We start from the raw sequence: 19,931 nt of genomic DNA, 5'->3' as shown, positions 1-19,931 counted from the left end.
TGATATATCTGAAAACTTAAGTAAGTTTCGAACTGCAAATCATATGTTTCCCATTTAATCTGTTAGACAGGCAAATGTTCCCTACAACGAAAGATATTGGACACTGTCAGTCTCAATATAATGGGGATGAATATCATCATCGTCTTTATGTTTTTCTTTCGTGATGAAACGCCGAATCTTATACGTCATTTTTACACTTCCAGAACTAACGTATATACATATATTAGAACAGAAGTTGTAAGTAAACGTATTAAGATTGAAATTTTATCTAAATTGTATCAAAAGTAATTTTTCATTAAATTATATTGAAAGTAATTTTCCACTAAAATATATTGAGATTAATTTTATCTACTTCTGTACTTCAACTGTATACTATTTTAAGAAAGATTGCTCTTTATGAGCAAATGCAAAAACCCATAAAATACATTTCTCTTGTATCCTAAGGCCAGCAATTTAGACTTGGTGGGAAGCTGCTGAACAGGCAAATTCCTAAATCCCTAATGGATGAGTAATACGAGTTTGCCGTGGGAAAGGACGAGAGCCTTGATCTGATTCGAAATGTACGACCACAAGTACTACGTATAAATTGAGAGCAAGTTTGCGCAAAGTCAATTCGTTCTTCGAGAATCACAGGGCTCTGTCTTTCCTAACATGGTAAGAATCGTCTGTTTTCGCAAACTTCTTTAAAGTATAAGGACTTTAAATGCTGATCTTTTCAGGGTAAAGTTCAATCTAGACTTTATATTTTTTTCAACAATTTTGTTGAGTTCTTCCTATTTTATATTATAATGAAATGGAATGTTTAATTGTTTCAAATAATTTATATTCATTTGTATTTATGGTACGTATTATTGAAAAAGACAAATTCGCTAGCAACTTCATGTTTAGATTTAATTTGGAAATAAATGATTCTTCAAGTAATAAAGAATAATGTTTGTGCAACCTATTCCAAATTAATATTCTCTTTTTAGTTTTAGTAAATTACATTTCTTCAACTGATTGTTCCATTATATCGCAGCTATTAAATTGTATACTCTTTGGCTATCATGAATGTATTCCAGGTCTAACTATCTGTATTATATTCTAAAAGGCAGAAATTATACAATGAAGTTGGTAAGCTCGAAGGAAATGTGTAATTTTATATGTATTTCGTGTGCTTTAAAATCTAAAGTTTTATAGATGTATCTTTAAATATATCAATTATTTAAATAACATTCGTTCATAGAGAATCATAGGGCTCTGTCTTTCCTTACAGTCGATCCCGTTGTACCACTCGACATGTAGCCGTATGTATCTACACCGTTATGAATGACACTTTTTTTTAACAGATCCTGAACTCTTTTCCTTCCATCTCTCTCTCTCTCTCTCTCTCTCTCTCTCTGACCATGGGCAAGGACATTTCTTAAGTTATGAGTATTTCCTTTTCATAGCAAGAATTGAAAAGAAGGCTATGATAAAAATTCCATCATAACACAAATAAGAAGTTATTGAATACAGGTAAGGTACGACTCTTAAAATATTTGCAGGTTCTTAATTGTTTTCCGAATCTTGTAAACCCTGTTAAGCAAGTTCTTTATTATGTACCTCATACGTTGTAAACTTTACAACTAGAATGTTGTCAAGTCTTGTCTTTTGTTTCATACCGTAGTTTAAAAAATCAACTGGTGATGATACTAACACTATTTTTCACCGACATGTTTTAAAGTTTAGTTATTAAAGTAACACTTTTGAATGGTCAATCTTAAGTTAATTTAACTTTTATCCAGTTACATTCCCATAATCAGAACGTAAATACAAATCGAAAATTATTTCAAACACTGATTGGATCAATACCTGTATGCTGATGATTTTACTCCAAGGTGCTCTAGCTAATTCCGTGATCAAACAAAACAACAAAAGAATTATACTCGATTTAGCTATCAATTAGTATATAATGTTATATATTTGCGTACGAAAGTTATTCCATTGTTAAAATCATTGTCTAATCAATAAAACAATTTACAGGTCTTTGGTGAATACAACCTATTAAAAGAGATACAGAACTGTAGCAAACATATTCTATTCTAGAGAAAGTTGGAATTTGCACAGGAATCATTTACTTACTGAAACAAGATTCATAGGTCAGGGAAACATCATCTAGCGCCATGCTACCGTTAGATCCATTCGCTCTTATAGCTTCAAACTCAATAATGACTTTAGAACCGATTTCCAGGTCTACATTTGCATTAGTCCAGTTTGTGGTTTGCTGTCCAGTTTTAGACCACACCACAATTGGGGAATTGCCATTTCGTCTGACGTTAACGTTCAGAGTTCCCATGTATAATCCATTCATACGATACCAGAAAGAAAGACAGGCACGACCTTCATGATCAGACACCATGCGTTGTAGTACTACCTTATCTCCTTTCTTTCCTAATGCATTCATAATCATGTAGTAGTCTTCCGTATCTGAAGGATAAAAGACAAAGCAAATTGCATGACCCTCGAAGTGACAACATACGTATAAAGGGTGATTCACTCACACCGAATATTTTTCAAATGTGCAATAGCATCATGGAAGTGAAAAATTCAAACAAATATAGAAAACCTATACGTATTTGCATAGTATTTTATTTCTCTAATTTGCATAATGTTTTCTTGGCAACGCGTACTACAGGCTTTTAGCTTAAATAGTACGTTTTTCTTTTCTTCACTAGATCTTTAGTGTCGCATTAAAATCGAAGTTCTTATGGCAATGTCCTTCCCTTAATGTCTTTATCCTCTTGCTGGATATAAGATAATTGAGCACCCTTATGTTCCTCCACACACTCCTGACGTTGCTCATGGTTTAGAGGATATTTCACATTCTGAAAGTTAATGAATTTTTTTTTAATGGCTGTAAGAAAAGATGCAAAACTACCTAGAATGACCTTTTCAAGAGTCAGGACAGTGGACTGTTTTTAAATAGCTACGACTGAATAACTAATATAACATAATTATAAATCGACCAATTATGGATTAATTTTCCTTCAATGTCAGAGTACTAAAATATTGTTCAAAAGTTTAAAGTATTTTATTTATCTTCCGGTGACACAGCAAACACCGGTTGCTTATTGCTGGAAAAAATGTTAAAATATAATGGAAGGAAAGATATAAAGTTGGTTAGTTTTGGTGATGAGAATGTATTCTTTTATTATTCAGAAAGATAGACAATGAGTAATTCGAGGCGATGATCCCTTTAAGCCAAGATGTTATTTATTATCAGACTATTTTTAGTTTTGTGCTCAGAGTTACCATGTAAATATATGGACATGCATACAATTTTCATTCGTCAAATTTTACTCGTCACATGCATATTCCAGCAAATGAGATCAATTAGTACAACAAGAATTAGAGAAACAGCTGCTACTATAGATACTGTAACTAAACAACATAACTGATTCTGATAGTGAACGAGATTTATTTCCCCCCAACCTACCTCATCATTCACTGAGTAGATCAGAATCAAAATATAGCAAACTGAATGCTTACCGTTTGTATCCAATGGTTTCCATCAAATCATCTATATGAAGGCTTACCGTTGTATTCAATGGTTTCCGTTAAATCATCTATATGAAGGCTTACCGTTGTATCCAATGGTTTCCATCAAATCATCTATTCAGTATTTTTCCATTCCGTAGCTTCCATTAGTGTAGGATCGTGGTCTCTTTAGTAGGAGAAATCCTCTGTCTCTGGTTGAATCGACAGACACTGCAGGTGATCTTAGCCACGTTAACATGGGGCTAGCTATGTGAAATTTGTCCCTTCGAAAGCATTGAGGGCTAACATGGGACTAGCTATGTAAAGTTTCTCCATTACAAATCATTAAGGGTTAACATGGGTTACCTATGTGAAATTTGACCATTATAAAGCATTGAGGGTTAACATGGGGCTAGCTATGTGAAATTTGACCACTATAAAGCATTGAGGGTTAACATGGGGCTAGCTATGTGAAATTTGACCATTATAAAGCATTGAGGGCTAACATGTGGCTAGCTATGTGAAATTTGTCCATTAGAAAGCATTGAGGGTTAACATGGGGCTAGCTATGTGAAAGTTGACCATTATAAAGCATTTAGGGTTAACATGGGGCTAGCTATGTGAAATTTGACCATTATAAAGCATTGAGGGTTAACATGGGACTAGCTGTGTGAAATATGACTATTATAAAGCATTGAGGGTTAACATGGGGCTAGCTATGTGAAGTTTGTCCATTAGAAAGCATTGAGTGCTAACATGGGGCTGGCTATGCGATATTTGTCCATTAGAAAGCATTGGGGGCTAACATGGGGCTAGCTATGTGAAGTTTGTCTATTACAAATCATTGAGGGCTAACATGTGGCTAGCTATGTGAAGTTTGTCCATTAGAAACCAATGAGGCCTAAAATGATACCATATCTGAAACACATAGGTAAATGATCCTGAATTGAACACTGCAGCTCATTGTATGACAGTGCAAGGTATATGTCTCGAAATTGTGCGTAGTAAAATATTCGCGCATCATAGATGAACAAAAATGTATTTATTTTTCCTTGCATTGTACAGCATTACCCTAGGGTGATTGTTGTTTTTAGCCGCGGTTATTTGAAAATATTGAATGCGGTACTCTAGTTCCGATGAAATATTTTAATTTGTAACGAGCCAATTCATATTCGCGCATGCGTAACGTACGTCGCAATATTCGTATTTAACTGTATGTTATGTATTTTATGGCTGCTCTATTGTATTTGTGTTGCTTATCCCTGGAAAGTCGTAGAACTCTCTGTCCGATTTCGGGTAGCGGAGACCTTGCGGTCGATGGTGACGTTGAATAGAGAACAGTAGTGGCCACCAACGGGACCAACATGTATGCAAGAATAAGAGGCTGAACAGGGATTTTACGGCAGGGTGGGATGTACGTGGCCTGTGTGGTTGCTCTTAGACCATTCGACAAGCGCAGTTGAACCAAAATGCATCGTAATTGTCCAGTTGGGCCCACGAGATACATATATGTTTCCCTTTTGAATGAATATTATTAACTATCACCATATGGGTGAAAATATAATTCAATATAGTTACAAGAATGAAATTTAATTATTCATACATGATACATATCGATGAACCATAAATTGTTTATATTTGTGTATAATTTATATACATTAATCATTGTGTGTGAGAGATCTATATATCATGCATATCTGTTTATAAATGCAATACACTGATCATCCCTGTGGTGAATCCATATATAGATCGTATCTAATTTTGAGTTCCACACTTTGATTCTCATTTGATTACTCGTTGGATGCTCTGATTGGTTCCATTTATAAATGATACCGTTTTCCATTGTACGACGTGATGCTCACGAGTACGGTGCCAGATTCATTCATCGTTCAATTACTTTATAAATAAACATATCATTCACAAAGCTGTGCTAGACCGCTTCGGTGGCCCGGTGGCTAGAGCAACCGCCTCGGGTTATAACCCATTCAAACCAATGACTTATAAAATGGTACTAGGCGCTCACCATTAAGAGGCTAGTGTTAGATATAATCGGTCTGGAGTCCTTTTAATATTACTGGGTGTGACATGATGCCACCTGTCTGCGGCATGATGCCCGTTTTCAAGTCATCACTAAAAAGGCTCACACTGCAGCAGACATCGTAACGACATGACTGACTTTTTAAAATATAGAATTACATTAAAAATCCAACACACACACACACACACACACACACACACACAGAGCTGTGCTCAGTGTCTTCGTTAGATGTAATCCACATCCGACTTAGAATAAAGAGCATTGGTGAGGGAATGTGAAACTAATCCGCCTGCTGTTATTTCTACGCATATTAGAGCCTTTAGAACCTGACACTGTTCTAGAAGGCTGTTACAGAAGGTCATAGGATTTCAAAAATATTCACTGACATATTTTGAATTCCCCCCACTTAGCGGCAAAACATCTGGCACCTTCAGCATCATTCATCAATTTGTAACCATCAAGGTCAGACGAAAAGTTAAACACTGCAGAAAGGATTTTCGGTTCAGAATAATATAATGTGCTGCCCTTACAAGATGTATGTACTATTTTGTGGCGTCCTATGTGTTGTTTGTTGGCGAGGGAAAGTATGTTATTTTTTGTGTCGACATAATTAACAGGGCAAGAATTAAGTCGCCAGTTTTAAACCGCGTTTGTTGAACAGCTCTAGTGACGCTTCTGTTGCTACCGTTGCCGCCAATTATTGTTCCACATGATGCACATTTCATTGATATATATCTGGTGAACTAAATAATCAGGATCGTAACCTTTTCACAATATTTTGTTTCCGGGTTGTCATTAAATGATGGTTTTGTCCATCGGATGTGGCAATAAAAATCTGTTGTTAAACATATTGCTCAACAACATACACATTACAACAAAAGTTGTTATGTATACATTGAATCCTGGGCAAGATAATTGGAAGACATTGGATAAATTTGATGATTTTCTTAGTGAAGACACTCATCGTACAAAAGTACTTACAATAATGCATCCGTTGAAGGAAGAATTTTATCAATAAAAGTAAAAAATAATATCTACGTGGTGCAAGATTTCAAACAAGTGACATAACAGTTTGTGACGCGTCTAAAATTACTCCCCGGCAGCAAACTGACAATCAATGATGGCGCTGAAGTCGACAGTGAGATCGTGGAGATCTAACAGAAGTCGCGTCGAGAAAACGATGTCGTGTACAATATTTTGTACAACGACTTAGTATAACATGGCACTGGAGATGACATACACACACAACCTTGCTCCTTTGACATGGTATCAGCAACCTATTTACCGTGACGTATAGAACACCAAGATTAATTTCTTAGGACATACGTTATGACATCGCGTTGATATCCGCAGAAATTTGGAACTCGTTTCATAACGTCACCGTGAGCAATACTCGTTTGAAGCTTATTAGAATATGTACGATGCTAGAGGACATTAGAGGATGGCGTCATACAGGCAATATTAAATACTACTGTACTCTTTGTTTTCTCTAATATTGATCAGTCAACATTAATAACCGAAATTAAAATCTGTCATGTAAGAGACTGAATCTAGGTTACAGTCACTATTTCAATAGGACGATAGTTAACCAACACTGTGCGAACGAGTCATTGTAGTCAAACACTGTCTTGAAACTTTGATTGATGCACACAATGTTAACACCATTTTCGTACACTACATGTGCAGTTTCAGTGTTACCAGCTTCAGAATTTGTCATCTTTTTCCGATAGTTGAACTTAACTTAGTATTGGTAGTCGAAAATACGGCGCTGTAACAATCTTAGTTGATTATCATTATACCCATATACAAACTGCATGTACTGATTTGACCTTGGATATCATTTGGCATTATAATTTCCATGATATTTGAGCTTAAAATAAAGCCGTCTTTTTTGGAAGGTAGAAATATTCGGTTTACTCGGACCTTATCCATAGTCGTGTATCAAACTCTAAGCAACATTTATGTGTGACTCGTAAGACAAGGTCTGATAATCGTCAACACATTATTACTACTGAAAGAAACGGGTATGGCGATTCAGGGTTACTTTTATGACAAAGTATACAGAAGTACCTTAAAATGCATGTCTTGATATGAATATGTTTTGACTTTGGGTTGGTCTATAATAGTAATGATGTCGATGAAAATTTTTAAAATTGGATTGCGGTAATAAATGTAATGAATTATCAAATGACAGGGCGGTGTTTATTATCAGTTTTTGAAATTTAGGTTCCAAAGTATGAGTTGAATGATGCTTACATCAGGAATCTTCCCGAATAAAGATAAAAGGTTATACACACAATGATCAAGAACGGTATAAACCTAGCATTGTCGTTGACCAAATTACATCTAATTTGAACAATTAAATCCAAAAACATGCGCGACATAAATTATCCTTCATCGTAAAAATGCTTATTTCATGTTACATATTGGCATATTTTCTGTTGATTTTGAAGTATTATTCACTAAACAAAATTGCAGGTAAAACGTGCATTATACTTCAATAATGAGCATGGCGTACAGTTGCCGGTAGTGTGGCCACTCTTCGGCCCCGTGTTGATTGTATTGCTGCCACCAGACGTTCTTGTCCAATTAAACTTGTTTGTTTCTCCTTGAACCCAACCGCACATCCCATCGTCAAAATTACAGGTATCTGGAATAATTAGCAAAATTCATAATAATTAAGGCGTCAAAATTAAATACCAATACGTAGAATGAATTTTTGTTTGGCGAAGATAAAACTTATTTTCTGAACAGCAGATATATTTATATATAGAACGTATTTTCTATACATCAGATGCCTTTAAATATGTTAACATGTTATAAGAGGAAAAAGGCAATACCGTCTGAGAAGAAAAAAAATGAATTGAAGTAACTGAGATGAGAAAGAAAGAAAGAAGATAACAATTTATGTTAGTTTAATATATACTTATTATATAGCGGGATGTATCCATGTGTCTAACCCAATGGGTGGAATGCATCCTCTTAAACTAGGTAACCACAACACCTGGAGTTACATAACACTGGTCAACAGTGAAATCATTACTGACTTGAAAAGGCCCTAATCTGTAGTATTTTGGTGTGCCGAACACGAATATAACCGTGAAAAATTTGTATTGGCTCTCGTTTTGAAGATATTCATATACCTCATTTTCTATGTTTCACTGTGTAAATTTCTCCAGTAGGACTGCAGCAACATCCGGAATAATGATGTAACATTGCATAATACCATCATGCTCACATCATCCACAGTTGATTGCATCATTTTCTGATGCAATGCAATACTAATGCCATGCGGCTGCTGAAGTAAGTTGACGTCAGCAGTGTACTATACATGTGTAGGCCTATTATACTAATGCCAGGCGGCTGCTGAAGCTGACGTAAGCAGTGTACTATATAAAGCCCAATCAGATAGGTTCAGCATTTAAAATATTTTAGACGTTGTGCGAGACAGTTCAAGCTACTGTTACATAAAACTTATTATTTTATCCATTTACGTACAATAAAGAACAGTAATGCCTCGAAAGTGTGTTAATACCGCGGACAATTTTTGCTATATTTGTGGGGAAGTGACATTTGCCAACCAGAAGAAAAGTATCAATTCTCAAGTGAAGAAGGCATATCATCTTTACTTCGGATGCAAGGTTGGTGACCAAGACAAGCCTTGGGCTCCGCATATATGCTGTGCTACATGTACAACACAGCTTTCACAGTGGTTGAATTGCAAAAGGTCATCAATGCCGTTTGCAGTCCCAATGGTGTGGAGAGAGCCAAGCAACCACCTAAATGACTGTTACTTCTGCTTGGTTCCTCCTCTTTCCGGCGGAATAACGAAGCGAAAGAAGTCGAGAATAGTCTACCCAAACATTCCGTCTGCATTGAGACCAGTTCCACATGGTGAGGGACTTCCTATTCCAGAACCTCCAGCAGAATATTCTCTTGATTCATCTGACGAAGACAAAGGTGAGTCGACCTGTTCTTCTCCTGGTCCATCAGCATGCAGTGATCCAGATTTTCACTGTGGTGCATCATCAACCCCACACAGAATAACACAGGAAGAACTAAATGACCTGATTCGTGATTTGGACTTATCAAAGAACAAGGCAGAATTGCTAGGATCAAGACTCCAACAATGGAATCTTCTAGAAGAAGATGTCACAATTACTGCATATCGAAAGCGCCACCAGCAATTGGAGCCTTTCTTCAGAAAGGAAAGTAATCTGATATTCTGTTCCGATATTGAGGGCCTCATGAATGCTTTAAAAATCACTCATGACCCACAAGAATGGAGACTATTTGTGGACTCTTCGAAACTGAGTCTCAAGGCTGTGCTTTTGCACAATGGAAACATTCTTCCATCTATTCCAGTAGCGTATGCTGTCCACATGAAAGAGACATACGATAACTTAAGGCAGCTACTGAATTCCATTGAGTATAACAAGTACAGCTGGCACCTCTGTGGTGATTTGAAGGTAGTTGCCCTTTTAATGGGACTGCAGCAAGGATATACAAAATACATGTGTTTCTTATGAGAGTGGGATAGCCGATCAAGGGAAATGCACTACATGAGGAAGGAATGGACTCACAGGCAGAATGTAGCCATTGGAGAGAAGAATATCCAACACCCAGCTCTGGTTGAGGCTCAGAAAATCTTGCTACCACCCCTTCACATCAAACTAGGTTTGATGAAGAACTTCGTGAAAGCCATTGACCGGACTTTGCCAGCATTCCGATACCTGCATGAAAAATTCCCTCGACTCAGCGAAGCAAAGATTAAAGAGGGAGTTTTTGTGGGTCCTCAGATTCGAGAGCTTTTCAAAGATGACCGGTTCAACAACTTGCTGGAAGGTGACGCGAAACAAGCATGGAATGCTTTTCGCCTAGTTTCTACAAACTTCCTCGGAAATGTTAGGGCAGAAAACTATAAGGAACTAGTAGAAGACATGTTGATGAAGTATAAGAAACTTGGCTGCAATATGTCTCTAAAGATTCACTTCCTTCATTCCCATTTGGATTTCTTTCCTAGCAACTGTGGTATTGTTAGTGATGAACACGGCGAACGTTTTCATCAAGATATCGCAACAATGGAACAAAGATACCAGGGAAAATGGTCCACTACAATGCTGGCTGACTACTGCTGGACACTCCTCAGAGATGCTCCCGAACAGCTGTACAAGAGACAGGCGAAGAAATCTAAGATGTAGTCAATGACTTGATTTTTTATAGGTAGGCTATTACAGTTGACCTTTTACTATTGGAATGCATTTCGTTATGTAAACATTAATTTCTTGCAGATTACAAAAAAACTAGAGCCAATTTTGCAATTTGACTGTCATATTCGTGTTCAGCACATAAAAATTGATAAGAATTGACTAATTTTATTTCAGTAACATGACTTTTGTAAAAATTTGTTGTCCAGTGTAATTGTTCACGCGTTTCTTTGAACATGTTGTGCTTGCGACCAGTTAGAATTTTCAGAACAGAACAAAACTGTTATTAATAAAAATTAAATCTCCGGTCACACATAGGTGGCATATGAGAATAGCACAAGTGCTACAACATTGTAAGGCGACGTCACTGACACATGGAGGTGTAAATCATATCATAGGTCAACATTTACAATCGTATCAAGACTAAACATTCGGACGTTTGTGACATGATTTGGGTACATGAATGTAACATTGTTTTCGTACAGCACAATATCTCTCATGCGTGTACAAAACGTTGTAAGAGAGAGAGAGAGAGAGAGAGAGAGAGAGAGAGAGAGAGAGAGAGAGAGAGAAATTTTTTTTTATAATTGTTAAGAAACAACACTTGACCGGTAGTTATTTGTAAGATGGATAATTCTAAAGAATCATTAATCGCGGAAGTTAGTTTAGTTTTGCAGAAACATGGAGGATAACCGGTATTTGACATAAAGATGCACGAGAAAATAGGTTTTCTAGTAACTCAGATAGATTTCTGATAGTACTTAGAAATTCTGTATTGCTGTATATACAACTGGCAATGCAAAACCCCAGTCTTGACAGTAGAACACAAAGCAGGTACTGGACAAGGGACATCTGATCTCTCATTAACTTTTACTAAAGAGAAAACTCTTCCTCCACCCACCCCACCCGCTGAAAAAACTTACAAAAACTCAAAACAAGACAGTTATTACATCTTTTGATAGGCATTGGGCAATGTAACTAAATACTGAGCCACAGCAGCTACTGAATCCATTATATAAAAAGTCATACAAGTAATGCAAAGATTGAAAACTGACAAATCCGGCAATGGGAATCCTTTTCTATAATTTGATTACATATACCTTTAAATGGCAAGTATTTACTTTATTTGGATCGTCAAACATGCATATTCCATTGGAAGGTCATTATTTACACGCCCCGAGAAGTTCATTCGACAAAAGCTGTAAAATTATGTAGACATTTTGGACGAGTTTATCGAGGGATATTACCCAATTTAAACCGGATTGAATATTGCCCTTTTTGATGTCACAAAGAAAGCATCGTGTGTTGAAAACAAACTCATACTACATTGTTATTTGTTATGATAGATGCAACGTCCTCTTTTCTTGACCCAGTTAAGCATATGGCCATCAACGTAAAAGTCTACAGCAATCAATAATCTTGGTCTGGATGCTGTTGAATACATTTAAGGTGCAGTGCATTCAACAATCAGAAATTGAATATACTTAATTTAAACTATTTTATAATTAAATGTTAGAACAAGAATTACCACTTAATTAGCGTCTACATGGCCAGGTTGACATACACTTTAGTCCCATGCAGAAGGGCACATTGGGTCTTTTCTATATCCCCGTTATAATAGGGATGCATTAGAATGAAATGATTAATCGCTTACATTAATAAATATATAGTGTAAATAAATATATATGCAAATATAATTAAATTGTCATTATGTTTCAGTATACTATATTATTAAAATATCTAATATTCAGCTTCAAAAGACTGGCGAAAATAATAAATTCATACCGATGTTATTAAAAAAACCTATCAAGGATATTTTAAAAAATACTTGAAACGTAGCCGTGTCAACCATCAATTTTTAATTTCTAACACGATTATCACCAGGTGGCCCCTAGCATTGTCGTCTTGTTTTCGTTTAAAACAAAAACAAAAATGCCCATGTAAAGAACCAGAAAGACTTCTCACTGTCCTTTTCCAGTTTCTGGAATCGTATATTTTTCAGTTAAAGCTGTCGTCGGCATCCAATATTTGCAATATCAAGTTTAATATTTAAAAATGTGAGAGAAAAAAATGTAAAAGGTGTACCTTTTACACGATATATGCTCAAAGGGAATTAACTTCCATAGTAAAGAAAATTTAAAGAATTATACAGAGTTTATCTAAGAGGGCGGACAAACCGGGCATGTACTTAAACCGAATACAAATCACAACTTCCTGTTAAACTCTGTCTTGAGTCTAGCATTAACTTGTATTACTACTACTGCTGCTATCACTACAATTAATAATATTGTAACTCAAAATACGATCACAGTTTCTGCTACCATAGCTACTACTAGTGTAGCCACTACTACGATTACTACTGCTACTTGGAGCCGCGGTGGCACAGTGGTTTGCGTGTCGGATCAGGACCGAATCGGACCAGTCGATGTCATCCATCGTGGTGTATACTTCGGTAAGGTACTATACTCCAATTGGTTTGACACTCAATAACATTCTTACACAAAATATTTTAACTGTAACAGAGTTTCGCTAAAAGGCAAGCTAGATTCAAACCGTAACAAAAAGAATAGTGTAAATTAAGCTGTAGGGAAAATACAGAGTACCGTAAAAAAAGAGAGAAGAAAATAGTCAACGCATAAATTAATACAAAACTACCATGGTGTGGTATACCACAGGGTATCACACTTATCAAGAAAATTAACATAACATACATCAAGACGAAACAGCATTGAACGTAATCAACATTCTATCATTTGAATTTTATTGTTCGAGAAAAGAAAATGCTTCCTCTGATCCATCAAAAGAGGAATAATAATTGTTGAAAATATCAAACATGTTCAAATGACCTCTGAAAAAGGGATAGAAGAGCACATTACAATTATGAGCCATTTAATGCGGCTGATTTGATCGCTAAGCATTTTAACAGTGAAGCTATTTTTCATTACGGTCTTTATTGCATCTTTGCATCTACACCCGTAATGGGCGACCTTGTAAACATTATTGTTAACTATTTAGATATATCAACAACAGGTGAGCCAGTAAACGTTTTTTTTTATTTATTAAGTACCTTTTTCCGTGGTTTATATTTCCTTCTTGTAGTATGTTGTCGCAGGGAAATTAAAACGTTGGAATGCTATCCAACATGCGCTAGATTCAAATATACATAATTAAAACTTGAATAAAAGAAACATCTATGTGATGTGTCTGATACCATTTTGTAATTCATTTAATCACCTGCAAACTATCGAATTTGTCGATGCGAAGAAATCTCATAATTAATGGTAACAACTAATGTTGTATTAGGAAAGATTTTAATATCTTCTTGATTCTATTCGTGTTCTTTTTTCCAATTTTTTCTAAAATTGTACCGGGTATCATTTTGAAATATCTCATTTGAAATAACAGTGTTTTTAGTTTCAGTTTGTATTCCTTAGTTCCTATAGCAACGGAGTTAATAATGGTTTCTTTATAAATTTAAATTCTTTTTCCATTCGTGCTTTGCACGGACTATGTCAAATTTGTCATTTTATTGTTATCTAAATAGCCGAAAATGGCCGAGGGTGGCGGCGACGATTATAATTATTCAATAGAAAATCCCGTGTAAATATGTATGCCTATATATGTGTGAATCTGTATGCTTATGTATGTGCGAGAATGTATGCCTATATACTAGTGAATCTGTATGTCTATATACTTGTGAATCTGTAAGCCTTTATACGTGTGAATCTGTATGCCTGTATATGTGTGAATCTGTATGCCTGTATATGTGTGAATGAATCTGTATGTCTATATAAGTGTGAATCTGTATGTCTATATACGTGTGAATCTGTATGCCTGTATATATGTGAATCTGTATGCCTATATATTTGTGAATCTGTATGCATGTATACATATGAATCTGTATGCTTGTATACGTGTGAATCTTTATGCCTATATACGTGTGAATATGACTGTATACGTGTGAATGAATCTGTATGTCTATATACGTGTGAATGAATATGTATGTCTATATACGTGTGAATCTGTATGTCTACATACGTGTGAATCTGTATGTCTATATACGTGTGAATGAATATGTATGTCTATATACATGTGAATCTGTATGTCTATATACGTGTGAATGAATCTGTATGCCTATATACGTGTGAATCTGTACGCCTATATACGTGTGAATCTGTATCTATATGCGTATGAATCTGTATGCCTATATACGTGTGAATATATACGCCTATATACGTGTAAATCTATACGCCTATATACGTGTGAATCTGTGTGCCTGTATACATATGAATCTGTATGCCTGTATACATGTGAATCTGCATGTCTATATACGTGTGAATCTGTATGTTTGTATACGTGTGAATCTGTATGCGTATATACGTGTGAGTTTGTATTATCTATATACGTGTGAATCTGTATGTCTATATACGTGTGAATATGTATGTCTATATACGTGTGAATGAATCTGAATGCCTGTGCCTCTGTTTAAGCATTCCATTCCTGGAAATTTATCTGAAAATATTGTGTATGCCATCTCCCATTTTTTATTTGCACCATCTATTGTTACGTCTCTATAGCCTTAAAATAATCGTACATTAATGTTTTTGTCTGAATTTACTACAATTACAGCTTAACGTTCCAGTCCAATAACAGTTTTATGCACACCTTTTATTTCCAGTGAATAATAAATTTAATAAATAAATCCACAAGCTAAAATTGAGAACACAACGATAAGAATGATTCTGCTAAAGATGTCAATGCAAGAAAACAACATCGAATAAAATAATAAGATAAAAAATAGGACCAGAATGTGGGTCGAAAGGTCATTTCTAGAACACTCAGTTGCCAACAAGACAAAGTCTCTTCTTAAAGTTAAATAAAAGAACATGGGAAACATGAGGCTCATTACATTACATAAAATAATGATGCACAAACAGGTCACATGACGTACTCAAAACAAACACTTGTAACGTATCCTTGTTGATGGTTGCTATCAAGATAATGATGATGAGCTCAAGTTCTCTCTGGGATCCCTTTCCTACTCTAATAGCGACATATGTATATAACAAGAGCACATTCATGTACACAGTTTACATTTCCACATTTATTCACTTGATAATGGTATATAGAGGGCCGGCGCCGGACTATCTGGCGCCCTAGGCAAGGTTAGATTCTGGCGCCCCCTCCCCCCCCCCCGCGGAAAATATCAATTTCAAAATTTATAACCAATAAGATTTTTTTAAAAAATATTCAACATTTGAGCACAGACCAAATGTCTGTGCTCAAATGTCCGGACACCTCCCAAAAAGCACTACTTGATACTATTTTATTTGCAAAATTAAGACAAGATTAAACAAACAGAAAGACGGACATTTAAATACCCCACAAAGGCATTTTTTTTCCTTGTTTATACCATTAAAATAAGGAGTTACCCGCCTCAGTTTGGTTTCCGCGGCAAACTGAAGGTTTCGTATACGCATGATTCCACGGAAAAACTCTTGGCCTATAAAAACACGCGAACGTAATTACGTCCTGAAAGTTTCGTATACGCGCGATTTTTACTCACTCATTTTGCTTGTTCCGGTCAGCCTGGTGTTTTGGTCAGACTGAATCTACCCGATTATTTGTCCCTGTATGAAATAAACCAGGATAAAAAACGACCCTCAATAAAACTGAAATTTATTTATTTATTTTTGAAAACTGTTGTTGATTTAGAGAAATGCGCCCCCTGAAATCAGTGCCCTAGGCCGCTGCCTAGTTTGCCTATATCGTAGCGCCGGCCCTGGGTATATACATGGTCTTCATTGTATTCACCCCCTTCGAATCAGAATCAGACACGTTTTCATATATTGTTTGGAAACATTATACAGATCTGTGTTGGACCTTTTTCATAGTTTAATTTCATAAAGCCATTAGAAAAGCGATCGGAAACATAAGTATATCCTATGCTGAATGACAGACACATGTGTGTATCCCTACCCTGACTGACAGACACATGTATGTATCCCTACCCTGACTGACAGACACATGTAAATATACCCTACCCTGACTGACAGACACATGTATGTATGCCTACCCTGACTGAGAGACACATGTAAATATATCCTACCCTGACTGGCAGACACTTGTAAATATATCATACCCTGACTGACAGATACATGTATATATCCCTGCCCTGACTGACAGACACATGTAAATATACCCTACCCTGACTGACAGACACATGTAAATGTACCCTACTCTGACTGACAGACACATATATGTATTCCTACCCTGACTGACACATAAATATACCCTACCCTTACTGACAGACACATGTATGTATCCCTACCCTGACTGACAGACACATGTAAATATACCCTACCCTGACTGACAGACACATGTATGTATGCCTACCCTGACTGAGAGACACATGTAAATATACCCTACCCTGACGGACAGACACTTGTAAATATACCATACCCTGACTGACAGATACATGTATATATCCCTGCCCTGACTGACAGACACATGTAAATATACCTACCCTGACTGACAGACACATGTAAATGTACCCTACTCTGACTGACAGACACATATATGTATCCCTACCCTGACTGACACATATAAATATACCCTACCCTTACTGACAGACACATGTATGTATCCCTACCCTGACTGACAGACACATGCAAATATACCCTACCCTGACTGACAGACACATGTATGTATACCTACCCTGACTGACACATATAAATATACCCTACCCTTGCTGACAGACACATGTATGTATCCCTACCCTGACTGACAGACACATGTAAATATACCCTACCCTGACTGACAGAAACATGTAAGGATACCCTACCCTACGTAACCAATCCGTCAGTGTAATATACTTTGTTTGACGATTGAAAACAAAGTAACTTACTCTATGTGAAAAACACAAATAAGTGTAACATACCCTGTCTGTGGATTGCTCCTGTGAGGCTGAAGATGATGCTGAAGAACATAGATGAAACGGCTGCAACTGTAGCCTTCATACTTGCATCGATCGGGACACTTGCACCAAGAAAAGATACTTAGTTTTAGTAGTTACACGAGCGGAAAATATTTTAGCTGTTCATCACACAAAGAATTCCTTGTTTAATGCAGCCACTTGAAACAAGTCATGGTATCTCTTACTAAACTGACAAGCAAATATCTAATTTTCCGGAAACGACTATGGATGGATCACCTAGCACATAGTCAAGGAAACACACATATATACGCATGTTTATCTGTATATATATATATAAATGTATATATATAAATGTATATATATATATATATATATATATATATATATATATATATATATATATATATATATATATATATATAGAAAAGGAACTCCGTATAGACAAATACTCGAAACCAACCGGCAAACACCAGTGTCTCCTCCCAACGAGCTGTCATCCAAAACACTTCATTAGGAACATCTCATATAGCCACGTACTTAGGATACGTACTGCTCCGACGATGAAACATTCCGAAAAAGATCTGAAGAGTTACCTGAACATTTGATTAAACGAGGCTATTACAGAGACTCGATAGCGTAGGCAACCCAAAGGGCTCAACAAAGAAACCGCAATGACCTACCAAAATATGAAGAACAAAATGTTGATCGGATACCATTTATCGTGACATGCTATCCAGACAATCCCAAAGTAGGTAAAATCACCCGGAAACACTGGACGATCGTGGAATTGTGTGACACACTAAAGTTAATCCTCCCGAACAAACCAGTAGTAAACAAACAACCTGAAGGACATTCCGAGTCAGGGCCAAGCTAACGCCAATCACTAACCAAGACCACCCTAATAAACATGGCCCCTGTTACGGTAAAAGGTGTAAAACCTGTCAACATATGGTAGAGACCAATATATTTTCTAGCACAGCGACTAGAGAAAAACGGAACATACATGGTCCAAAAAGAATGTGCAAAACATAGAAAGTAATAATGAAACTGAGAAGTTAGACAAAAGAATCAATCTTTAAAGATCTGATTGGATGACAAAGATGCTGTACAGTTGTACAGTTGCAAAACACTTCTCTTCCCCATGTCACAAATTCAGTGATATAACACTTATATCAGTTGCTCACAACCCCACCTGTAGTTCCGAAACCAGGAAAGAAAAGGAATCTTACTAAAGAAAACGTCAGTGTCTCTTGGTCTTGACTTTTATAATAATGATGGTCTGTTTTGTTTTTATTGACACTGCATGAATATGTACTATTTTACCTCTTTCTATCCTTCTTTGTCATTTCTTTGAGCTACAGTTGAAATGGAAGAGATGTTTTCCTTCACGCACGCACTTTAGTCATGCAAGAGGGTAAAAAAGAATAGTGAGTCTGTTCATCCATCATTTTGTGTCTTGATTGTTTCTAAAATCACACACTGACGCCACAGAATAACGGCTTAAATGGGTTTTGGAGTGTGTGTGTGGATGTGGGTGTTTGGTAGAGCTGGTCATCGTAGGTGAGGGCTTGGGTGATTTCGAGAAACGTTTTCTTCTTCCCTCTGTGGGGTTATTATACTACGTTTTTTACCCTCTGTGTTAATAGTAAATATTGGGTTATTTTTTCTCCTTCCAGTGTGTGCATAGTAGATTTGGGTTTTGTTTTCTCTTCTTCTCTCTGTGTGGATAGCAGTTTTGGGGTTTGTTTCTCTCCCTTCCGTGTTAATATTATATTTGTTTTTTTCTTCGTCTCCTTCTCGTGTGTGGACATTATATATTGGGTTTATTTTTCCCCTTCCCTTCTGTGTGGACAGTAGATAGTGTGTTTGTATGAGTTCGCCTACGTTTGTGGGGATGGAAGATTTTGGGTTTGTTTTTTCTTCTTCCCTTCTGTGTGTATAGTAGAGTGTGTGCTTGTATGCGTTTGCGTACGTTTGTGTGGATAGTATATATTGTGTTTGTATGCGTTCGCGTAATTTTGCGAGGACAGTACATTTTGTGTTTGTTTTCCCTCCCTTCTGTGTTGGTAGTATATTTTGGGTGTGTTTTCGTTCCCTCTTGTGTTGATAGTATATTTTGGGTTTGTTTTCCCTCCCTTCTGTGTGGATGGTAGAATTTGGTGCTTTTTTTCCTCTTCCCTCTGTGTCGATAGTATATTTTGGGTTTGTTTTTCCTTCTTTCCTTCTGTGTGGACAGTAGAGTGTGTGTTTG

General features: G+C 36.4%; 1 protein-coding gene across 4 annotated transcripts in view; it reads right to left on the bottom strand.

The window, feature by feature from the left end:
- The window catches only part of LOC149792302 (MAM domain-containing glycosylphosphatidylinositol anchor protein 1-like), a 165,030-nt gene extending 147,103 nt beyond the window's left edge, over positions 1 to 17,927 (bottom strand). For all 4 annotated transcript variants that reach the window (XM_089970870.1, XM_089970872.1, XM_089970874.1 and 1 more), the window contains exons 1-3: positions 17,684 to 17,927; positions 8,055 to 8,186; positions 2,104 to 2,448 (exon numbers count right to left, since the gene is read on the bottom strand). In XM_089970870.1, coding sequence (XP_089826996.1) covers positions 2,104 to 2,448; positions 8,055 to 8,186; positions 17,684 to 17,762 — 556 coding nt within the window. In that variant the 5' untranslated portion in view covers positions 17,763 to 17,927. The remainder of the gene's footprint in view (positions 1 to 2,103; positions 2,449 to 8,054; positions 8,187 to 17,683) is intronic.
- Positions 17,928 to 19,931: the final 2,004 nt, after the last annotated feature.

The sequence above is a fragment of the Sinohyriopsis cumingii genome, chromosome 9, assembly GCF_028554795.1.
Source record: "Sinohyriopsis cumingii isolate HCF-2022 chromosome 9, ASM2855479v2, whole genome shotgun sequence".
In the NCBI taxonomy this organism is placed as follows: domain Eukaryota; kingdom Metazoa; phylum Mollusca; class Bivalvia; order Unionida; family Unionidae; genus Sinohyriopsis; species Sinohyriopsis cumingii.
This window is presented reverse-complemented; position numbering and strand designations above follow the sequence as displayed.